At 40.3% G+C, this 26,165-nt stretch overlaps 1 protein-coding gene across 4 annotated transcripts in view; it reads right to left on the bottom strand.

Moving 5' to 3' along the window:
• The window catches only part of ddx19a (DEAD-box helicase 19a), a 32,829-nt gene extending 8,212 nt beyond the window's left edge, over positions 1-24,617 (bottom strand). The window contains exons 1-8 of one of the 4 annotated variants that reach the window (XM_061902853.1): positions 24,487-24,617; positions 24,352-24,418; positions 23,823-23,871; positions 21,402-21,591; positions 14,708-14,800; positions 10,379-10,481; positions 4,573-4,687; positions 4,331-4,508 (exon numbers count right to left, since the gene is read on the bottom strand). In XM_061902853.1, coding sequence (XP_061758837.1) covers positions 4,331-4,508; positions 4,573-4,687; positions 10,379-10,481; positions 14,708-14,800; positions 21,402-21,591; positions 23,823-23,853 — 710 coding nt within the window. In that variant the 5' untranslated portion in view covers positions 23,854-23,871; positions 24,352-24,418; positions 24,487-24,617. The other 3 variants (XM_061902852.1, XM_061902851.1, XM_061902850.1) reach the window with 3 other exon arrangements.
• Positions 24,618-26,165: the final 1,548 nt, after the last annotated feature.

Below are 26,165 nucleotides of genomic sequence, written 5' to 3' on the forward strand. Positions count from 1 at the left end.
TCGATTCAACGCGATTCTCGATTCAAAAATGATATTTGTCCGATTCAAAGCAATTCTGCATTCATTCAATGCATAGGATTTCAGCAGGATCTACCCCAGTCTGCTGACATGCTAGCAGAGTAGTAGATTTAAAAAAAAAAAAGCTTTTATAATTATAAAGGACAATGTTTTATCAACTGATTGCAATAATGTAAATTTGTTTTAACTATTAAACAAACCAAAAATATGACTTATTTTATCTTTGTGAAAACATTGGACACAGTGTGTTGTCAAGCTTATGAGATGCGATGCAAGTGTAAGCCACTGTGACACTATTCTTTTTTTTTATTTTTACAAATGTCTAATAATGTCAATGAGGGATTTTTAATCACTGCTATGCTGAAATTACAACTAATATTGATACTGTTGTTGATAATATTCATTTTTGTTTCACTACTTTTTGTTTGTTCTGTGTCGTGTTTGTGTCTCCCCAATTTATTGCAGTTCTGAGTGTTGCTGGGACAGGTTTGGTTTTGGAATTGGATTGCATTGTTATGGTATTACTGTGTAGTGGTTTGTTGGATTGATAAATACACAAACGATTTAAACAAAAAAGAGAATCGATTCTGAATCGCACAACATATTCGAATCGATTTTTTCCCACACCCCTACTAAACATGCTTCACTACACACCATTTGAGGATACAATAGCTCACCAGTGTCACCGCTAACAAAAGCTTGCTTGCCTGAATGTAAACAAATGCCATGGGTGGATCTACACATGACATACACTGTAATGATACAAAGTACCGGAGCGTGTTTAGTCGATACTACTATGATTACATCAATATCTTTTATCGTCATATAGTAAAATCTTTTTCTCTTTTTAAAAAAAATTCATGTTAGGTTTATAAACTCAGGAAATACGTCCCTGGACTTTGAATACGACCAATGTATGATCCTGGAACTACTTGGTATCGGATCGATACCTAAATTTGTGGTATCATACAAAACTTATGTAAAGTATCCAAACAACAGAAGAATAAATGATTATTACATTTTAAATCAATTGTAGATAGAACATGATGAAACAGAAAATACGCAGATTTTACCAGTAAATGAACAAGTGGATTAATAAATTTTTACAGTTTGTCCCACATTATGTTGACAAAATAATAGAACAATAAATGACACAATATGTTACTGCATAGGTCAGCAGACTAATTAGGAGCCTTAGTTTGTTTACTTACTACTAAAAGACAAGTTGTCGAGTATGTTCACTATTTTATTGAAGGACTAAATTGTTCTTTGATTGCAATAAGAAACATGTTTACTGTACACTAAGATTTTTTGTTAAAATAAAGCCAATAATGGCATTTTTTGTGGTCCCCTTCATTTAGAAAAGTATCGAAATAAATGTTGGTACTGGTACCAAAAATTGGTATCGGGACAACCCTACTACATAACATCTTAAGCTCTATATATCCATTTTTGATAGTTAGTTTTTTTCTGGGCTATAAAAGAAAAACAAACAGCCTTGTTTACGTGTGTCATCAGTTGTACACCCCGGCTTGACCTAAACATACATTTGATTGTTTGTAGTGTGAAACGTGTATAGTTCATGACATATAACGGTATTTAATGTGACGATTGTACTCCCGTGAGAGTCTTTCAATGCGCGATTACATTTCTGCACACCCTGGATTCCTACACATGCGCAGATGCAGGGCGTGTCTCTGGAGCTCTATCAAAGTGCTTGATTTGATATGCAGGTGACAACCTCTTGAAGCTTGTCGAGAGAATGCCAAGAGTGTGCAAAGCAGTACCATATTTTCCGGACTATAAGTCGCAGTTATTTTTCATAGTTTGGCGGGTGGTGCGACTTATACTCAGGAGCGACTTATGTGTGAAATTATTAACACATTACCGTAAAATATCAAATAATATTTACCTCATTCACGTAAGAGACTAGACGTATAAGATTTCATCGGATTTAGCAATTAGGAGTGACAGATTGTTTGGTAAACTTATAGCATTTTCTATATGTTATAGTTATTTGAATGACTCTTACCATAATATGTTACGTCAACATACCAGGCACCTTCTCATTGATTGATTGATACTTTTATTAGTAAATTGCACAGTTCAGTACATATTCCGTACAATTGACCACTAAATGGTAACACCCGAATAAGTTTTTGAACTTGTTTAAGTCGGGGTCCACGTTAATCAATTCAGTTGGTTATTTACGCGTCATATAATGTACACTTACTCAGCCTGTTGTTCACTATTCTTTAATTTAAATTGCCTTTCACATGTCTATTCTTGGTGGTGGGTTTTATCAAATAAATTTCCCCGAAAAATGCGACTTATACTCCAGTGCGACTTATATGTTTTTTCCCTTCTTTATTATGCATTTTCGGCAGGTGCAACTTATACTTTGAAAAATACGGTAATCATAGCAAAGGGTTTTTTGAAGACACTTATCTAGAAGATAAAACATGTTTTCAGTTAATTCACCTTTTTTTGTTAAAGGGGAACATTATCACAATTTCAAAAGGGTTAAAAACAATAAAAATCAGTTCCCAGTGGCATGTTGTATTTTTTGAATTTTTTTTCAAAATTTTACCGGTCGCCGAATATCCCTAAAAAAAGCTTTAAAGTGTTTGATTTTCGCTATTTGCGATGCCACTATTCCCCTGTGACGTCATACAGTGCTGCCAATGTAAACAAACAATGGCGAATAGCACAGCAAGATATAGCGACATTACACGGATTCAGACTCGGATTTCAGCAGCTTAAGCGATTCAACAGATTATGCATGTATTGAAACGGATGGTTGGAGTATGAAAGTATTGAAGAAAAACTGAAGCTATTGAGCGAATAGTTATTGACGCTATTCATAGCCATAGCATGGCCGAATAGCTGCGTTAGCATCGCCGGTAAAATGTGCGGACCAAACGATCAGGACTTTCGCATCTCTTGACACTGGAGCAACTTAAATCTGTCGATTGGGAAGTGTTTTTTTCGCATTAAATGTGGGTGGAAGGAAATGTAATATAGTTGCAAATGCATCTGCAGGTTATCCATACATCTCTGTGCCATGTCTGCTTTAGCACGGCCGGTAAATAACATGTTAGCGTCAATTAGCGTAGCATGTTAGCATCGATTAACTGGCAGTCACGCCGCGACCAAATATGTCTGATTAGCACATAAGTCAACATCAACAAAACTCACCTTTGTGATTTCGTTGACTTTATCATTGCAAATGCATCTGTAGGTTATCCATACATCTCTGTGTCATGTCTGTCATCGCCGGTAAAATGTGGAGCCACTTTGGTACATTCAATGGGGGTCTGGCGGCAGACACTTTCGCATCTTCGGGCCAGTGGTGCAACTTGAATCCCTCCCTGTTAGTGTTGTTACACTCTCCGACAACACACTGACGAGGCATGATGTCTCCAAGGTTCCAAAAAATAGTCGAAAAAACGAAAATAACAGAGCTGAGACCCAATGTTTACAATGGGTTGAAAATGAAAATGGCGGCTGTATTATCTCGGCGACGTCACATTCTGACGTCATCCCTTCCAGAGCGATAAACAGAAAGGCGTTTAATTCGCCAAAATTCACCCATTTAGAGTTCGGAAATCGGTTAAAAAAATATATGGTCTTTTTTCTGCACCACCAAGGTATATATTGACGCTTACATAGGTCTGGTGATAATGTTCCCCTTTAAGTACATAACTCCACATGTGTTCATTCATAGTTTTGATGTAACATAAATAGTCATGAAAATACAGAAAACCCATTGAATGAGAAGGTTTTGGCATGTACTGTATATACAACTGGTATTACAACAATATACTTAATTGCATCACTGACTGAGTCAACATGCTCCAGGATGTGCGACGTTCAAGAAACCAGAATGGCGATTGGATTTCAGGCAATGAAACCTCTTCAGAACGTTTTCCAAGATAATCCCCACCTCAATATTGCCAGATGGCCGTCGGTTGTTCTTTCGCGGATATATTAAAGGGCGTCCACACTGCAGACGCACTTCCTCCTAATGTCATCACAACACCAGGTTTCGGCAGGGTCTTTTGGCCGAAAATTGCCCTTTGTTTGCATGTGGTTGCCAAACGTGTTGTGCATCGCTAAAAAATGCAATATCCTTCCTGATGTCATTGCAAAGAAGGCTCGGCAGGTGCAGCACGCATGACTCAGCTGGGTTGCCATAGCAACATTTTAAAAGCTCATAGAGAGGGGTTTTGACGATAAAGGTTATGGAAAACTAAAAGGTGTTTATTATTAGTTTGATGTACATGTTTACTTATATGGATACTTCTTGTACCTGTGGATGCGGAAGCTCTGGTCGCGATGACCCTGCGTGTTGATCATCACGTCTGCCTCGTCCAGCACAAACATGCTGATCTTTTTGGGCTCGATTAACTTCAGCTTGGTGCACCAGTCCAGGACGGTGCCCGGCGTTCCCACCACGATCTGCTCCTGCAACTTACTGCCTCGGTTCGCTGGGCGGAAAGGCAGTCGCTTGGGCGATTCGTCAGCTGGCAGTGCGGCGGTGACCTTTCTTACCTCGGTTTCTCTGGATACCGTACGCCAGCTTTATGTCGGGGTAGCGTTTGCCCATCTGCTCGATCACCTGACCGATCTGCACGGCCAGCTCGAACGTCGGCGCGACACAAAGAGCCTGAAAAGCGGAGAATACAACTTTGGTGAGCACTATCAAGAAGTGAGGGAGGGATGGGTCTCGTTAACTGATACTGTGGCCAAATCGGACCTTTTAAAGCAATGTTAAGAATTCTGGTGATTAAAAACCAAATCTAAATATTTTCTGTAAAAAAAATGGTGATATGTTATTTAAAGGCCTACTGAAACCCACTACTACCGACCACGCAGTCTGCTAGTTTATATATCAATGATGAAATATTAACATTGCAACACATGCCAATACAGCCTTTTTAGTTTACTAAATTGCAGTTTTAAATTTCCCGCAAGTTTGTTGAAAACTTCGCGGAATAATGACGCGTACGCGTGACGTCACGGACTGTCGGGAAATATTAGCAACTGCACCACTCGCGGCTAAAAGTCGTCTGCTTTAACCGCATAATTACACAGTATTTTGGACATCTGTGTTGCTGAATCTTTTGCAATTGGTTCATTTAATACTGGAGACCATTAAGAACAATGCTGTTGGTGGAAAGCGGTGGATCGCAGCTGTCTTCTGCACCGAGACACAGCCGGTGTTTCTTTGTTTGTTGTGAAGCTTTAACACAGAGCGGTCAAGCGAACATGTTTTCTCTACGTCAACCAGCATGTTTTTGGATGGGGAAATTGTGATATATATCTTAACGGAAAAAAATCATTGGATTATTCGTCGTCCTGCAGCAGCTGTTTAAAAGGCAGCTGTGAGCTTCGCTCCTCGGCTTCTCTCTGAGACACTTTGTGTTCACCGTAGCCACCCGACCTCGAGGTATGTCTTTACAATCTTTAAAATCTCACTAAAACACTATTAAACAATAAGCAGATGAGGGATCTTCCAGAATTATCCTAGTAAATGTGTCTAATTACATCTGAAACGCTCACACTGCCGCCGCCTGGAGCCCTCGCTTTTTTTTTTTCTTCTCGTCCTTCTCTATCAACATCCTAATTCACAAATCTTTCATCCTCGCTCAAATTAATGGGGAAATTGTCGCATTCTCGGTCCGAATTGCTTTTACTGCTGGTGGCTCCAATTAAAAACAATGTGAATATGTGTGGAGCCCTGCAACTCGTGACGTCACGCGCACATACTTCCGGTAAAGGCAGGGCTTTTCTATTAGTGACCAAAAGTTGCGAACTTTATGGTCGATGTTCTCTACTAAATCCTTTCAGCAACAATATGGCAATATTGCGAAATGAACAAGTATGACACATAGAATGGACCTCCTATCCCCGTCTAAATAAGAAAATCTCATTTCAGTAGGCCTTTAAAATAGTAATGTATTTTCTGGACTATAAGCCGCACTTAAAATCCTTCAAATTTTCTCAAAACTCGACAGTGCACCTTAAGACCCGGTGAGCCTAATGTATGGAATAATTCTGGTTGTGCTTACAGACCTCGAAGCAATTTTATTTGTTACATGGTGTGATAAGAAGTGTGACCAGTAGATGGTAGTCACACATAAAATATAACTGTTGACTGCAATATGGCAGTCACACATCAAAGATTTGTGTAGACTGCAATATGACTCAAGTCAACAACACCAACATTTTCCATGTTCCATGGAAAATATAGAACATTACACACGGCGCTCAAAAATTTATTAAAATGTTTCAGTAGGACTTTGGTAAGCTACGAAGCCGTACTGCTTGATGGATTGTACAGTGCTTCAACATACAAGTATTTTTATGGTGTGTGTGTATAAGGTAAGACATTATTTGGCGTTTTGTTTCGCAATATTATGCTGTGAGGAGGCGTGGCTGGCAGACCGGAAGCGAGGCGGGGCGTGCCAGGACCGGTTCCGAAATGGATGCGTGGATCGCTCAGCTGGGCACAATTCTGTAATCCCCTGTCACTGTATGAATGGGCAGCAGCAGGGGAGGACGGGGCAGAAGGAGGCGGAAAACCAGCGCATGCAAAGCGAGAGAGCGACCGAGAGAAAGAGGCAGACGACGTACGGCTGAAAAGCAAGTGGAAGAGTGAGCAACTGGAGGCGGAGCTGAAAAGCGACCCGACAAAAGATTGAAGCTTAATGAATTAATAAAGCGAAGTCACAAAATTGCTCGCCGTCATGTCTATCTTTTGTGGTCAGTGGAACCCGGAGGAAAGAGTCCTTTTACATATGCAAAAGCAACTTTCCTTACCTTCTGGTACCTGCTGATCTGTGTTTGGAACTGCATAAGTCCTGAAAATTTGCACAGATCTGCCTTTGTAGTCCATACCGACACCGTTGTCGATAAGCTTCTTTTTTCCCCTCTATCTTCTTGTTACGGGACATTCATCCTCCGTTGTGTCTATTTCTAATATAAAGTAGTGTAAAGTTCTTACTTATATCTGTCAGTAGACTCGCAATGAAAACGCTAAAACATACCCGTGTAGTGAGTTTACATTATTCACCCAAGGAACTTTAGGTATTAGAGAGTTCTGGTCGGACGGTTCTTCACGGGAGACATTTCCGGCGGTGTTGTTGCACTAGTGAGCCACGGAGGAGGACATGCTGCTCCGTTATTGATTGAAGTAAAATCTGAATGTCATTAAAACAGTTAGCTTCATCTTTTGACACTTCTTCCAACTCCCGTCCTTCCACGCTACACCGCTACAACAAAGATGATGGGGAGAAGACGCTGTCGAAGGTGAGCCACGTAACAAAACGGTGCATCCTGAAGCGACTGTCAGAAAGCGGCTTGAAGATGATCTGTAAAACAATCTATGCAACATTTTGACCAAAGAAACACCATTACATGTTATGTAGACCACAAGGAAGCCTTATACATTAAAAAATATATACAATATGTTTCCTATAGTGCGCCTTATAATCCGGTGCGCGTATTGTATGAAAAAAGACCTAGCTATACCCGCTCATCGGCAGTGCGCCTTATAATTCGGGAAAAACGGTAATTTAAATACTTCACTATTGTAAATAAAAATATTTAACAACATGGAATAAAATCTAGGAAACAAAATCAGCAGTAGTGGTATCAAGATATCTCGCCAGATTAAAACGGTCTGGCGGGCAGAACGCAGTCAGATGTTTTTTTTTTTCAAATTAATAATCAGAAGCATAGGAGCGTAGATTGGAACAGCACTTTGAGTGCTTTGCACGCACGTCCAACCGGGAGCGACAGAGGATTGCTTACCCCGTCAACAAGAACCCACTGAACAGCTTACAGATAAAACAATACAGTGGAATCGTTCAAACATACACCTGACCCAGCAAAGCTCCTCAAAAAAGACATTTGATTACATTTACTTTATTTCAACTTTTACAATTTGTCATTATACAGCTCATGAATTTTAAAGTGCACTTGCATTCATGAGGGACCCAGCCAGTATAATCATAGTCATAGTAGTTGTCTTAGAAGCAGGGAAGCTGTCTGGAATTCTGGAACACATTAACCACTCCTGGCCCCTAACACTTGCCAGTTAGGGGCCCTTGGAATTGACCCCACTCGGTGCCCCTATTTAAAAAGGGAATTGCACATTTTTTTTTTTTTTTAAATGTTGCCTCCCATTCACAATCCTTATGTAAGAATAGCACACGCATTTTTATATGCATTCCAACCATTAAATAAATGCGCTCAAAAGTCCGCTTACAATGTTAAGAGAGACGCTCTACTCTTCCTATAAATGTTTTATATACACGCTGTAAGTATACATGTAATATGTACAATATACACATTGCAATTGTAAATATATTTAAATTTATAATGTAGTAACCGACACTTTCATAACAATATGTAATATGTACAAGATACACACTGCAAGTATATATATATATATATATATATATAATGTAGTAACAGACACCTTCATAACAATATGTAATATTCACAATATACACACTAAGTATATACAATGTATAATGTAATAACAGACACCTTCATAACATAATGTAATATTTTTTATGTACACACTGCAAGTATACACTGTATATAATTTAGTAACCGACCCCTTCATAACAATATCTAATATGTACAATATACACACTGCAAGTATATATAAAATGTAGTAACAGAAACCTTCATAACATTTAATATTTACAGTATACACAGTGCAAGTATACACTGTATATAATGTAGTAACAGACACCTTCATAACAATAAGAAATATGTTTTATATAAACACTTCAAGTAGATGTATATATAATGTAGTAACAGACACCTTCATAATAATATGTAATAGGTTTTATATAAACTCCAAGTATATATATAATGTTATAACAGAAACCTTCATAACAACATTTAATATTTACAATATACACACTGCAAGTATATATATAATGTAGTAACAGACACCTTCATTATAATATGTAATATGTACAATATACACACTGCAAGTATATATAATGTAGTAACAGGAACATTCATAATATGTAATATGTTTTATATAAACACTGCAAGTACATATATAATGCAGTAACAGACAACTTAATAATATGTAGAATATACACACTGCAAGTATATATATAATGTAGTAACAGACACCTTCATAATAATATGTAATATGTACAATATACACACACTGCAAGTATATATAATGTAGTAACAGGCCCATTCATTAAAACATGATTTACGTATTTTGCTCTTTTTAAGCAGAGTTCATGAGAGCCAACAAACATAAGAAAACATCAATTACTGTACAATGTCTGCTGTCACTGGGATGGCGACTGCTAGGATGTTGATAAATTCCCGTTTAGATGAAGAATGACTCATAATCCTCGCGAAGAAAAAGGGGTAGAACAAAGTGCAGACCAAGCGTCTTTCGCGCTATTACCGGGTGTAAATTAGATGTCAAAGTTGACCATCTTGTTGGATTATGTCCTCGTCCTTCTACTTAACAGGTGAGAGGCATTATTAATGATCTAGAATAAACTTTCAAGAGCTCAAAGGCGAGAAATCAGCTCACCAGCCGATGATGTCAACATAGCCACACATGCTCGTTACCTCTCTGTGATCACGGCGCTGCTATAGTTTGTCTACGATAGCGCTTATAATAACAATATCACTAATACTTGTTAATAATCAAGTCACCAAATGTAAATGGAGTATTGTTGGCCCTTTTTGGATGTTTTTAAGAGCTTTATGGGCGGAATAGAGGACATCACATTTGCTTTATTTAAGAGTTATTTGGCACTAAAAAATATATCCGTCGTCTTGTCTTTCATAATTGTGAACGATAGGCAAGATTCACAAAAAAAAGTGCAATTCGCCTTTATGTTTTTTTTTTAGATCTCATCTTGTTCTCATGAACCCAATATATTGTATTGTCACACCCCTACAGGACACAGGGAATGTGCACGAAAACTTGTTTACGTAAGCAATCTTTCTGAGACCAATATTTTGCAAAGCTTTTGTTGTGAAAGCTAGAAGTGTTTTGTTAATATTTAGGGTCTTGACACAGTCGGTTTAAAAAAACAAAAACAAATTCTGCTTGCCGTCCTTTCTCCAGTGGTCATCTTACCAAACCCTCCGCCACACTTGTGTTGTGATTTCATTTTCCGAATTCTGAGGTTTGTGAATGCATCCTGCTCGCATGTTTGATCTTAAGACTGCAGTTGGCGTGTTAAGGTTGACTTTGTGTGCCTTTGTCCATGCCACTGCTTTCATTTAGCACCTGAATGAGGCACCGATAGCTGCCCTACTTGTGTACCTGTCCCAAGCGGCAGGTCACATGGCCTACCTGAACCCACTTGTGTGCGGGGTTGACGTGGCTGAGCATGGCCAGGGCAAAGGCTGCAGTTTTTCCCGTACCAGACTGCGACTGGGCGATGAGATTCTGAGGTCTGGAAAAAAAAGAATAGAGAAAAGTTTTTTTTTTCTTCTTTCCCATCATTCTGATCAAGCGCAAACTGAGCTTTGAACAATTTCAAAGCTTCTGGAAAAAAACAGCCACACTAAAAGATGTTACAAATATATATATTTTGTATTCGCTAATAATAGGATGCCTTTGTCTAATTTTTACATTTTGATAGTTTTTATTATTATTGTTGTTTTAAGTTATGTACATTTATATTTACATGCAAAGAGTTTGAGCAGAAATATGTTGTATAGGAATTCACTATACACTAGAGATGCGTGGTTTGCGGTCTCATCCGCGGTGTCCGCGGATGAGACCGCGGGTCGGGCGGGTGACATGACGAAAAAATGTATTTTAATTAGATTCGGGCGGGTGGCGGTTGAACCATCCGGAAATATTTGACATACATGGTTCTGGGATCGGTATCCTTTACCATTCAAATAGCCATTTAAGACCCGTGTCACAAAGCGAAGAAGACAATAAGAGACGCTAATATTCTCTAGAATGACTTCCGGCAGTCACCCGGTTAATAAGTATTAGGGAGTGCTATGAAGACATTGTATTTGTCGCCTTCTACAGCATATACGATCTGCTTGTCAGTCCGGCAACATGCTTTGTGTGGCTTCCGCAGCAACACGCACATGACTGCAAGGCATACTGGGTGACACAGAGTACACTAATGGTTGTGATATAAACAATTTTAACACTCTTAGTAATATGAGCCACGCTGTGAAGCCACACCAAACAAGATTGACATACACATTTTGGGAGGACATCTTCCCAGTAACACAACATAAACGAAACACAACAAATTCCCGGAATCCTTTGTATCCATGACACGTCCTGACTATTTTATACACCCCGCTAGCAGCAACCACCACCCCCCCACCCCGCCCGTGCGTCGGTAAAGTGGGCGGGGTTGGGGGCACGGGGGTGTAAAATATATTCAGCAAGAGTCACGGATACAAAGGATTCTGTGTATTTGTTGTGTTGCGTTACTGTGAGGATGTTCTCCCGAAATGTGTTTGTCAATCTTGTTTTGTGTGGCTTCACAGCGTGGCGCATATTAGTAAGTGTTAAAGTTGTTTATATCACAACCATCAGTGTACTCTGTATCACCCAGTATGCCTTTCAATCTTGTACGTGTGATTGCGGAAGCTGCACACAACATGTTGCCGGACTAACAATCGGTTTGTACATGTTGTTGAAGGTGTCAAAGGCAATGGCTTCAGAGCACGGCCATATTCTTGTCATCAGGATGAACGCCATTGGATATTCGCGAGAACGTTAGCGGCTCCCATTGTCTTCATTACTCTGTGAAACGGGTTTAAATAGCTCTGTGAGTGGTAAAGGTGTCCGACCTTTGATGTATTTCACCGGGCGGGTGGCGGGCGGTTGCGGTTCTGATAAAATGTTGGTTTGGGTGGATGACGACTTTGGTGATGCCGTTGCGGATGATATAATTGCCTATCCGATCATCTCTACTATAAACATCCATCCATTTCCTACCGCTTATTCCCTTTTGGGGTCACGGGGGGCTCTGGCGCCTATCTCAGCTACAATCGGGCGGAAGGCAGGGTACACCCTGGACAAGTCGCCACCTCATCGCAGGGCCAACACAGATATACAGACAACATTCACACTCACATTCACACACTAGGGCCAATTTAGTGTTGCCAATCAACCTATCCCCAGGTGCATGTCTTTGGAAGTGGGAGGAAGCCGGAGTACCCGGAGGGAACCCACGCATTCACGGGGAGAACATGCAAACTCCACACAGAAAGATCCCGAGCCTGGATTTGAATCCAGGACTGCAGGAACTTCGTATTGTGAGGCAGACGCACTAACCCCTCTGCCACCGTGAAGCCTCTACTATAAACAATAAAACATTAAAGGCCTACCGAAACACACTACTACCGACCACGCAGTCTGATAGTTTATATATCAATGATGAAATATTAACATTGCAACACATGCCAATACGGCCTTTTTAGTTTACTAAATTACAATTTTAAATTTCCCGGGAGTTTCATCTTGAAAATGTCGCGTAATGACGTGTACGCAAGACGTCGCGGGTTTTTAGGAAGTATGAGCGCTACGCGCACACACACAGCTAAAAGGTGTCTGCTTTAACGGCATAATTACACAGTATTTTGGAGATCTGTGTTGCTGAATCTTTTGCGATTTGTTCAATTAATATTGGAGAAGTCACAGTAGAAAGATGGAGTTGGGAAGCTTTAGCCTTTAGCCACACAAACACACAGTGATTCGTTGTTTAAAATTCCCGGAGGTGAAAATTTACTATGGATCAGAGCGCGATCAAGCGAACATGAATCCAGACCAAATGTCAACCAGCAGGCTTCACCAAATTAAGCGAATCACTTCGATTTTGAGCGCAGCGCTCCTCACCACTCCACTCCACCCTCCTCCCTAGTGATGGGTCGCGAACAAGATTTAAAAACACTTTAAAAATTCATCTTCAACCCAAAATAAAATAAAATAAATACAATTAACATGACGCTTGGTGCGTTCGAGCACACACATCAATAGAATTCGCTCCGAGGTTCACTCGAACACGCACACACGCGTGCGTTTCCAGTGTGACTTAATGTCTTGGTTGTAAACTGTAAAGTCTTTTATTGCACTAAAATAACGATAAGAATTTCTCAGTTCTTTTGTTTTGTGTTCATTTTTACAACTGTTTAATAACTAGTGTTTTCTTTTTTACTTAAGTTCTTGTGTGTTGTGAGGCGACTAGCCAAGTTCAGTATTTGTTTTCACCTTATTTGCACTACCTACTTTATTGTAATTGATATTATTACTTTTTTATTTGAATTTCTCAGTTCTTTTGTTTTGTGTTCATGTTTACAACTTTGTTCAATAACTAGAGTTTTGTTATTTACCTTAAGTGTTTGTGTGTTTTGAGGCAACAAGCCAGGTTCAGTAGTTGTTTGCGCCTTATTTGCATTACTTTATTGCTATTGATATTACTTTTGTAATAAATATTTAATTTTTTTACTTAAATCGTTGTCCTGTGTTGTATTATTATCATAATCAATTAATAAAGGCAAAAGAAAAAATGTGTTTTTCAAAAGTATCGATACCCCGAAGCCCAGATGACGACACTTCCGGTATCGGCGATACTGGCCGATATTGGATCGGATCGGTATCGATACCCAAATTTGCGATATTGCCCACCCCTAGTGGGGACAAGTGTGTCTGTCTCCGATATGGTCCACTAATGTCTCCATCTATAAACAGCAGTGTGCTCTTTACGGCGCGCTGGGAAGCGAGCGAAAATGACGTCATACCAAGCGCTTGGCTGTGTTTACGCCGAGGGGAAATCTCCGGAGTTAGTCCGCCATGATCATCAAGCCAAACAACGGTAGTGCGCATGCGCGTGCCTAAAATGCATTAATAAATGACGTTTTTTGGGTAATTAACAAATTAGACGGTGTTACTAACCGTCTAGAAATGTTATTGGAAATTATTGGACTGTTTATTGTTACATCCCTTGTCCATTAACAAGGAAAAAGTCAAGGGTATGTTCTTGCCGCCGATGTTGGTAAATTTTTTATGGCATTACGGCAAATGACAAGGGTGGTCGTGGCACTTGCCGCGGTTGCCATGGTTAATCGAGCCCTGCATATGTACTGTATGCATGTGCAAATATTGTGTAGATAGTGGTCATATTGCTGTTTTAGCTTTTCATTGTTTATGTTTTACTTTTGTTACTAGAAGTAAAATCTGTACCCCAACAGCATTTTCCCATTGGGAGATAAATAGTCTATTTATAGCTCTGTTGTGCATATTAGGGACGGCGTGGCGCAGTGGAAGAGTGGCCGTGCGCAACCCGAGGGTCCCTGGTTCAAATCCCACCTAGTACCAACTTTGTCAAGTCCGTTGTGTCCTGAGCAAGACACTTCACCCTTGCTCCTGATGGGTGCTGGTTGGCGCCTTGCATGGCAGCTCCCTCCGTGAATGTGTGTGTGAATGGGTAAATGTGGAAGTAGTGTCAAAGCCCTTTGAGTACCTTGAAGGTAGAAAAGCGCTATAGAAGTACAACCCATTTATTTTGACAACGTTGCATATCATAATTTTTTGAATTATTATATTGAATTATTAGTGATATGGGATAGGCTCCAGCTCAAGATATGAGTCCAGTTTTTGCTTATGAGCAGCTGGTTTTCAAAACAACAAGAATGGACGTACGGCTGTGCCAGCATCATAGGCAGAGCCTTCTCCTGAATACGGGAAGGCCGGTTGAAGCCCATCTGGTAGACCCCCTCCAACAGCTCTGGTTTCCTATAAATGGCCGTGGGGAAGAAGAGAGAGAAACACTTAAAAACCAAAAATTGTCTCACTTTCAATTATGGACCATGAATGTTGAATAAATAATGATGTTTATGTCAATGTTGGGAAAAACCCAGATTTGGCTATTAAAGATAATCTTGGTAGATTGGTCTTTTTTACACCACAATCTGCTAAGAAATGGTCAAAGCCGCCAATTGTAGCTAATACGGTAGCTGGATGTTAAATAAGGGTGTGAATCTTTGGGGACCACACGATTCAATTGGATTCTTGGGGGTAACGATTGGATTCTCAGTTCAAAATCAACACTTTCATAAGATTGGATGCCAGTTCTGATGAACTACATTTTTCATAAAATAGATAACTCTGAGAAGTTTACCGTTAACAAAATGCTACCCCAAATATTTAATAACGTCAAATACAAATAGGCAAAAAGTGTCCCACTCTTCTCTTTTCTAAAGTAATCTTCTTTAACTTCAACATGAGCCTTTGGCTGCAGAAAATCCCTACACTGTGGAAAACCTCAAGCATAGTCCCAATCCCTAAGTGCACGCGACCCAGCACGTCGAAGAACTACAGGCCGGTGGCTCTAACCTCCCATATCATGAAGACCATGGAGAGGTTGGTCCTGGAACAACTCCGGCCTACAGTCAAGCCCCACCTGGACCCACTCCAATTCGCCTACCAGTCCTCTACCTGCTAAACCCAGCCCACACCCACCTGGACAAGCCTGCGAGCAGTGTGAGGGTCATGTTTTTTGACTTCTCCAGTGCTTTCGATACCATACGGCCTGGGCTACTGGGTGTGAAGTTGGAGACAATGCAGGTGAAGGCCCCCTTGGTGTCCTGGGTTGTAGATTACCTGACTGACAGACCACAGTATGTGCGACTGCAGGACTGTGTGTCTGACAGGCTGGTCGGCAACACTGGGGACCCGCAGGGCACAGTCCTCTCCCCCTTCCTCTTCACCGTCTACACTACCAATTTCCACTATCAATCAGAGTCCTGCCACCTTCAGAAGTTTTCTGATGACTCTGTAATAGTGGGGTGTATTGAGAAAGTGACGAAGACCAAGGAACTGGTTGTGGACCTGGGAAGGAGGAGGAGTACTTCGGCGACCCCTGTTTCCATCAGGGGGTGGATGTGGATATGGTTGAGGATTATAAATACCTCGGTGTACACATGGACAACAAGTAAATTGGTCAAAACACGATGAAGGCCCTCTACAAGAAGGGACAGAGCCGCCTCTATTTCTTCAGGAGGCTAGGATCCTTCAACGTCTGTACAAAGATGTTGAAGATGTTCTACGAGTCGGTGGTGGCGGGCGCCTTCTTGTATGCTGTGGCCTGCTGGGGAAGCGAGCTGAGAGCGAGGGACGCAAACAGACTGGACAAGCTGGTAGAGAAGGCGAGTAACGTGGTGGGAGTGGAGCTGGACTCTCTGGCGATGGTGTCAGAGAGAAGAAGTCTAGCAAAACTCCTAGCCATTATGGACAACACCTCCCACCCACTACACTCGGACCTTGCGGAGAGAATGAGCACGTTCAGTGGAAGGCTCAGACTCCCAAAATGCAACACGGAACGACACAGGAGGTCCTTCATACAGACAGCCATCAGACTGTATAATGCATATAGTATAGTATATAATGCATTTGTCCTTCTTGACTGCACTTAAATGTAGAATATATTTATATTATTCATATATTAAATATTATTTATTATTATTATTGTCTATTGTGAGAGAACTGTGGTGCTGAATTTCCCTCAGGAATCAATAAAGTACTTTCTACTCTATCCTATTCTAAATCTGTATGTTACGATCATCTACATCAGGGGTGCCCACACTTTTTCTGCAGACAAGTTACTTTTCAATTGACCAAGTGGAGGGGATCTACCTCATTCATATATATATATTTTACATTTATTTACGAAATAGATCTTTTTGTTAACAAGTTAAAGGTGTTTACGGATAATACAAGTATGTTTAACACATATAGATTACTTTCTTTCATGAAGACAAGAATATCAGTTGGTGTCTTACCTGATTCTGATGACTTGCATTCATTCAATCAATCAATCAATGTTTAGTTATATAGCCCTAAATCACAAGTGTCTCGAAGGGTTGCACAACCACTACGACATCCTTGGAAGAACCCACATAAGGGCAAGGAAAACTCACACCCAGTGGGACGTCAGTGACAATGATGACTATGAGAACCTTGGAGAGGACTACATATGTGGGCAACCCCCCTCAAAAGCAATGGATGTCGAGCGGGTCTAACATGATACTGTGAAAGTTCAATCCATAGTGGATCCAACACAGCCGCGAGAGTTCAGTTCAAAGCGGATCCAAGACAGCAGCGAGAGTCCCGTCCAAAGGAAACCATCCCAAGTGGAGTCGGATCAGCAGCGTAGAGCTGTCCCCAACCGATACACAGGCGAGTGGTCCATCCTCATTGATTGGAATCAGACAGTAGTGCTGATAACGTCAGCATTTATGAATGGAGGGAGAAAAAAAATACTCCTTTCTGTTCAATACCACATACAAGTGGTTGGTTTTTGCCATCTTATTTGTCCAGCTTCCATACTCCTTTTGATACACTTTACAAGAAACACATTGGCAGCAAACTCCGTAGTTTGCTCGCTTGTGTATACCAGCTTTCTGAGAAGCTTATTTTGTTCGCGCAGGCAGGATGAAGCAGCGCTTTTTTTGTGAAGACAGGAACTGTGCGGTCGGTCTTTAGAGTTTTGATGGCAGGTACGGCCACGAGTCTGTTGAAATTTAAAGTGTTTCTCGCCTTCCTGTCGGTCATTTTTTCTTAACAGGGTTATCTCAGAAGACCTTCGGGTGCCGTGAACGTCAATCAAGTGACGAAAGTGATGTCTCGGTGAAGCTTGATGATCGCTTATTCTTAGGTCTATTTTTAGGTCTATTTTTTCAATGCTTGGCTGACACACCATTGACGTAGTGGGAACCCCTGATCTACATCAACAACATGATTTGCCTGAGTGGCTGGACAGGACAGATTTTTGATCAAAAATACATTTATAATTTTTTGTATCGATTAAGAATTGCCAATCAACTTTTTGGACACCCCTATTGTTTGACAAGAAGAATCCCAATGTGAGTGGTCAACACAGAGGTCAGACTTTGAAAGACAACAGCCAATCAGAAAGCGAGCTGACTGAAGAAGCAACATGAACCAGGAGTAGTGACTGGCCCTTAATGACACATTTACAATTCAGAAATGAGAAAAAAAATGTACCAATAGCGCTTTAAAAATAAAGTTTGATGGTTTTCTTTGACAAAAAGGGCATAAAACATTAAAGAAATAACTTTATACTGGCAGGTTGACCTGAAGTTAATCTGGAGATTTGAGCGTTGAATAATAACAAAAACAATAATAATAGATGATTTATTTTTTACATTTTTGTAAATAAAGTTTGATAGTTTTTTTTTGACAAAAAGGTCATAAAACATTAAAACAATAACTTTATACTGGCAGGTTGACTTGAAGTTAATCTGGAGATTTGAGCGTTGAATAATAACAAAAACAATAATAATAGATGATTTATTTTTTATATTTTTGTAAATAAAGTTTGATTGGGTTTTTTTTTTGACAAAAAGGGCATAACATATTAAAACAATAACTTTATACTGGCTGGTTGACCTGAAGTTAATCTGGTGATTTAAGCGTTGAATATTAACAAAAACAATAATAATAGATTATTTATTTTATTCATTTTTATAAATAAAGTTTCTGCGATGAGGTGGCGACTTGTCCAGGGTGTACCCTGCCTCCCGCCCGAATGCAGCTGAGATAGGCTCCAGCGACCCCCCGCTCCCCTAAAAGGGACAAGCGGTAGAAAATGGATGGATGGATAAATAAAGTTTGATTGTTTTCTTTGTCAAAAAGGCATAAAACATTAAAACAATAACTTTGCACTGCCAGGTAGACCTGAAGTTAATCTGGAGATTTGATCATTGAATAATAACAAAAACAATAATAATAGATGACTTACTTTTAACAATTTTATGACTGAAACCCTTCCAGGTTCTCAGGACAAAACGTGAGGGAACCCCTAAAGCAGGGGTCGGGAACCTTTTTGGCTGAGAGAGCCATACAAGCCAAATATTTTAAAAAGTATTTCCGTGAGAGCCATACAACTTTTTTTTATTTATTTTTTTTAACACTGAATACAACTATATGCGTGCATTTTTAAGAAAGACCAACATTTTTAGAGTATAAAAAGTCTCTTATTCTTTTTAATAACATTTGTATTCTGAGGCTAGCCAAAAGTAAATAAAATACTTCTTACCATTAATGTGACTTCTTGAACAGGTGCGGTAGAAACCGGATGGATGGATGAAAATGCATGAGAATTTTTTATATTTTGAACGTTATTTTTGATACTGTGATTACCAGCGGATTTATTCATTACTTATCGTGTTAAGCAATGTCAGCTAAAATTTATGTGAGAGCCAGGTGCAGTCATCAAAAGAGCCACATCTGGCTCTAGAGCCATAGGTTCCCTACCCCTGCCCTAAAGGGTAAAAAAAAACAAAAAACTATAAAATGTATTGGTTTTGGAAATGTAAAAATATTTAAATGTGCTTTGATATTTCAGTGTGCAACCCTTGTGTAAACATTTAAAGCAGACCTGGGCAAATTAAGGCCCGGGGGCCACATGCGGCCAGTTAAGATTTTCAATCTGGCCCGCCGGACATTCCCAAATATTTTTTGCAGATCTCTAAGATGGAAAGTGTAGCTGCCATTATGATGTGCAGTCATGTTTTCAAATGACCGTAAGCCTTAAACTATACAAAGTATTTCAATGGTTGGAATCCGTGCTTTTGGATAATATACCAGTTACTTTGGTCATCTAATTAGTTACTGTGGTAAGCTACAACACAGCAGCTCAAACAAGGCACCAAGCAGTGTGGGCGGGGAGCGTTTCCACAGACGCGGAAGGAGATTTTCACACCAAAGTTCCAAAGCTTAGTGATGTATCAGATATATCAGACTGTAGGTGGGGTTTATTTTGTACCCTTCGCGTTCATATTCCACTGTTTGTTGCATTTTTGTTGCGTTTCACTTGATTGTAAAATATGTTGACCGAAAGGGGGTGTGAAATTACTATTTTGTCGATATTCAGTGTTTTATCCTTCATAGAAACGTAAAATTCCATTACGTTTTTTTAAGGCGGTTTGTCATTACCTTTTTAGCATTCAAGCAGACATTATTGTGAGGTTTTGTATTAGTGTCCCTAAAAATAGATATACCGGCCCCCAGACACATTTTCTTCTCTAAATGTAGCCCCTGAGTCAAAATAATTGCCCAGGCCTGATTTAAAGGCCTACTGAAACCCACTACTACCGACCACGCAGTCTAATAGTTTATATATCAATGATGAAATATTAACATTGCAACACATGCCAATACGGCATTTTTAGTTTACTAAATTGCAATTTAAAATTTCCCGCGAAGTGTCGTGTTGAAAACGTCACGGTATGATGACGCGTGCGTTTGACGTCACCGGTTGTAGCGGACATTTTTTTCCAGCTCGGTCCAAGCTATAAGTAGTCTGCTTTAATCGCATAATTACACAGTATTCTGAACATTTGGGTTGCTGAATCTTTTGCAATTTGTTTAATTAATAATGGAGAAGTCAAAGTAGAAAGATGGAGGTGGGAAGATTTTAGCCTTTAGCCACACAAACACAGCCGGTGTTTCCTTGTTTAAAATTCCCGATGGTGAAGCTTTACTATGGAACAGAGCGGTCAAGCGAACATGGATTCTGACCACATGTCAACCGGCAGGCTTTGGTGAGAAAATTGTGGTAATAAGTCGGCTCTTACTGTAGTTATGAGCGGAGCTTGTGTCCTCCTGCAGCTGCGGACTATTACCTCCTCCTACCGGAGACACTGGCGGTCACCAAACCCGTGACCCCAACCCTCCGACTTTCAGGTACTATATAATCTCCCTAAAACACTAGTAACACAATAAGCAGATAAGGGATTTTCCAGAATTATCCTAGTAAATGTGTCTAATAACATCTGAATTGCTCTCACTGCCCTCGCCTATTTTTCCTATTCCTTCACTCTCACTATCCTCATCCACAAATCTTTCATCCTCGCTCAAATTAATGGGGAAATTGTCGCTTTCTCGGTCCGAATCGCTCTCGCTGCTGGTGGCCATGACTGTAAACGATGTGAGGATGTGAGGAGCTCCACAACCCGGGACATCACGCGCACATCGTCTGCTACTTCCGGTACAGGCAAACTTTTTTATTAGCGACCAAAAGTTGCGAACTTTATCGTCGATGTTCTCTACAAAAATATGGCAATATCGCGAAATGATCAAGTATGACACATAGAATGGACCTGCTATCCCCGTTTAAATAAGAAAATATAATTTCAGTAGGCCTTTAAAGTGTGTATAGGGCAGGGACATTGGGGGGCCCTTCAGGATTCTTGTGTATCGGGGGTGCAAGAATTTTGTGCTACGCTCCTGGTTAGGGGCTAGAGATTTCATCTTTTTGTACGGTTTGACAGAACGGTCACAGGTGAGTTAGTGCGGACTGAACTGGACTCACAGGCGAAGCTCCTCGAAGGTCTTGACGGAGAACAGCGGGGAGGTGGGGTCCCTCTGCAGGACCTCCACTTCGTTCCTATTGTTCACCAGACATCGGTGGATCATTTTGTTGAGCAGGGACACCTCAGCCATGTCGACTTGGTCTTCTTCATGCTTTCCATTTTGTTTTCCGGTGTCGAACTTCATGTTTCCTGCACAGCCACAATCAACACACGTATAAACCACGGGTGCTGGGTAAACCTAAAGCAGGGTTCACCAACGCGTTGCCCGCGCGCACCCGATGAGTCGCCCGCTGGCCTGTTCTAAAAATAGCTCAAATAGCAGCACTTACCAGTGAGCTGCCTCTATTTTTAAAAATGTATTTTTTTACTAGCAAGCTGGTCTCGCTTTGCTTGACATTTTTAATTCGAAGGGAGACAAAACTCAAATAGAATTTGAAAATCCAAGAAAATATTTTAAAGACTTCAGTGTTTCCCACAGGTCAGGCATCTATTTGTGGTGGTGTGGTCGGGGTGGGGGGGGGGTTACAGCGGCGGCGATGACCAAGAAGAACGCGGAGTTGGAATATAATTACAACACTTTATGTACATATTTATATAATATTTACATATTTATATAATATGTAACTACCAGCTCCATTCACAGACAGAGTCCCATTGCTTTTATGAGCGGTCAAGCGAGTAAAAAGCCGAAAAAGAAAAAAACATTTTTAAATTTGTGGCGGCCGTAATTCTTTCGTGGCGGGCCGCCACAAATAAATGAATGTGTGGGAAACCCTGGACTTGGTCTTCACTTGTTTAAATAAATTAATTTATTTATTTACTTTGCTTCTAATAACTTTCAGAAAGACAATTTTAGAGAAAAAATACAACCTTATAAATGATTTTAGGATTTTTAAACACATATACTTTTTTACCTTTTAAATTCATTCCTTTCTTTCCTGACAATTTAAATCAATGATCAAGTATTTTTTTTGTATTGTAAAGAATAATAAATACATTTTAATTGTATTCTCCATTTTAGCTTCTGTTTTTTCGACAAAGAATATTTGTGAAATATTTCTTCAAACTTATGATTAAAATTAAAAAAATATACTCTGGCAAATGTAGAAAATCTGTAGAATCACTGGATCGGTTCGCAACTGAGTGTGAAGCGGCCGGAATGAGAATCAGCACCTCCAAATCCGAGTCCATGGTTCTCGCCCGGAAAAGGGTGGAGTGCCATCTCCGGGTTGGGGAGGAGACCCTGCCCCAAGTGGAGGAGTTCAAGTACCTAGGAGTCTTGTTCACGAGTGAGGGAAGAGTGGATGGGGAGATCGACAGGCGGATCGGTGCGGCGTCTTCAGTAATGCGGACGTTGTACGATCTGTTGTGGTGAAGAAGGAGCTGAGCCGGAAGGCAAGGCTCTCAATTTACCGGTCGATCTACGTTCTCATCCTCACCTATGGTCATGAGCTTTGGGTCATGACCGAAAGGATAAGATCACGGGTACAAGCGGCCGAAATGAGTTTCCTCCGCCGTGTGGCGGGGCTCTCCCTTAGAGATAGGGTGAGAAGCTCTGCCATCCGGGAGGAACTCAAAGTAAAGCCGCTGCTCCTTCACATCGAGAGGAGCCAGATGAGGTGGTTCGGGCATTTGGTCAGGATGCCACCCGAACGCCTCCCTAGGGAGGTGTTTAGGGCACGTCCAACCGGTAGGAGGCCACGGGGAAGACCCAGGACACGTTGGGAAGACTATGTCTCCCGGCTGGCCTGGGAACGCCTCGGGATCCCCCGGGAAGAGCTAGACGAAGTGGCTGGGGAGAGGGAAGTCTGGGCTTCCCTGCTTAGGCTGCTGCCCCCGCGACCCGACCTCGGATAAGCGGAAGAAGATGGATGGATGGATGGATGGATGGCTGTAGAATCAAATTGAAATCTTATTTCAAAGTGGATTTTAACCTATTTAAAACCAGTCATTAAAATTCTAAAATTAATCAGGAAAAATTACTAATGACGTTCCATAAAAATTTTTATTAATTTTTTCCAAAAAGATTCGAAATAGGTAGTTTTTCTCTTCATTTTTTTCGGATGAATTTTGAATTTTAAAGAGTCGAAATTGAAGATAAACTATGTTTCAAAATGTAATTTTTTTCGTGTTTTCTCCTCTTTTAAACCATTTAAGTGTTTTTTTTCATCATTTATTCTCTACAAAAAACCTCCCGTAAAAGGAAAAAAAAATGTACGACGGAATGTTAGACAGAAATACCCTTTTTTTTAATATATAGATGTATTTATTAAAGGTATATTGAGCAAATTGGCTATTTCTGGCAATGTATTTAAGTGTGTATCAAACTGGTAGCCCTTCGCATTAATCAGTACCCAAGAAGTAGCTCTTGGTTTCAAAAAGGTTGGTGACCCCTGACCTAAAGTGTCAGACTGGCTTACCATTGATGTCACTGAAGCTCAGCAGATTCATCTTCTTTGCTGACTTCGACTGCTAAAAGAAATGTCAACATTAATGAATATGTCACGCGTGTCGAAAGTACTAGTCCAACTTTTTGATGCAGAGTTGTAGTCGTCATTAATGTGTTTTCATGCGTGTCAAAAGTGCCAGTTTAAACTTTTGTTGTTGGTGTATAGTCGTCAGTAATGTATGTCCATGCGTGTCAAAAGTGCCAGTTCAACTTTTGTTGCTGATTTAAAGTCGACATTAATGAGTTTTCCATCCATGTCGAAAGTGCGAGCCCAGCTTTTGGCTAGCGCCCCTCCGCCACGTTAGTTAGCATCATCGAACTAATTCACCTGCACCCGCCCGGTGCTTGCCTCTTGCTTGTCGGCGTCGAGCGCCCACGACACCTCGGACATTTTTGAAAAGTTGGCCGCAAACGTTCAGGACCAAGCAAGTCGGACTTTTCCCCCAGCAGAAGCTTCAGCTAATGTCAGCGACAGCGAAGTGACCAAGTTTAGTACCGACCTGACCCGACCGCTGATGCTGATGCTGATGCCTTCAGCGACGCCAGGGGGGAATAGGATTTTAGGCCCTGCAAAGTAGATCAACGCGATTTTGAGTCTAAATTTTTGTTTCTGTCTGCTCCCTCTATATACGTACAGATAATTGTGGAACAGCCTTCCAAGTTTCACTTGTTAACAGCGCGGCTTTAATTTCGAACTGAACCAGTAAACGTCCACGTGCTGGTGTGTCCCTAACTTTCGAGGGTTAGTGAACACACCAATCAGCACACGCACCACTAATGAACGCCACACAACTCAATTATATTTTGCTTAAAAAAAAGAAATGTCACGCAAACTAAATATTGTTTTGTTCTGTGTGTATATATATCAATTATATATATATAATTGATGTATACATATATATATATATATCAAAATATAATGTATATATATCCAAATAATATATATATATATATATATATATATATATATATATATATATATATATACATATACACACACACACAGAAACACATATATATTTTACGATTATATTTTGCTACAAAAAGAAATGTCACGCAAACCAAATATTGTTTTGTTCTTGTGTGTGTGTGTGTGTGTATACATACATAGACAGATAGATAGATAGATAGATAGATAGATAGATAGATAGATAGATAGATAGATAGATAGATAGATAGATAGATAGATAGATAGATAGATAGATAGATAGATAGATGGATGGATGGATAGATAGATAGATATTAATTTATTGATTCCTTCAGGAAAAAATAAATAAATGAAATTAAATTTAAAAAAAAAAATATATATATACCCAAATATAATTGATATATATATATATATATATATATATATATATATATATATATATACATATATACACACACACGTATATATATTTTACAATTATATTTTGCTAAAAAAAGAAATGTCATGTAAACCAAATATTGATATATATATATATATATATATGTATGTAAATTATTGTGACAGTTGCTTGCTGTTGTCGTGTGGGTTGCGTGGACCACCCAAAAAGGACATCGCTTTTCAGCACAGGTTTGACTCTTTATTTTTCAAAACATTTTTTTCGGCAGCTCGGATCGCTCTTTCAGCTCCTCTCCGCTGCTCGCTCCTCGGTCGCTCTTTCAGCCGGCCGCACCGTCGTCTCTCGTGTGCTGTTCTCTGTCGCTCTTTGATCGCTCCAGCGCTGCATCTGCTGCGGACACTCCACCTCCTTCATCTTTCCTCCTTCTCCCCTTTTATACTCTGCGAGGAGATCCATAGATTGTGAGCCAGTGTGTGAGCCACGCACCTGATTTGGATTGCAGCGGCGTTGCTCTCGGCACGCCTCGCCTCTCCGTTCCGCCACATTCTCCGCCTCCTTGCCGCAATCTTGAGTAAGGCTACAGCGTGCCCTGCCCCTCGTGGGTTCCCTCCGGGTACTCCCGCTTCCTCCCACATCCAAAGACATGCACGTGGGGATAGGTTGATTGACAACGCTAAATAGGCCCTAGTGTGTGAATGTGAGTGTGAATGTTGTCTGTCTGTGTTGGCCCTGTGATGAGGTGGCGACTTGTCCAGGGTGTGCCCCGCCTTCCGCCCGAATGCAGCTGAGATAGACTCAAGCGCCCCCTGCGACCCTGAAGGGGATAAACGGTAGAAAATGGATAGATGCATATATATATATATATATATATATATATATATATATATACATATATATACAGTATATATATATATACATGTATATGTATCAATCAATCAATCAATCAATGTTTACTTATATAGCCCTAAATCACTAGTGTCTCAAAGGGC

This window comes from Nerophis ophidion, linkage group LG06, assembly GCF_033978795.1.
Source record: "Nerophis ophidion isolate RoL-2023_Sa linkage group LG06, RoL_Noph_v1.0, whole genome shotgun sequence".
Classification (NCBI taxonomy): Eukaryota; Metazoa; Chordata; class Actinopteri; order Syngnathiformes; family Syngnathidae; genus Nerophis; species Nerophis ophidion.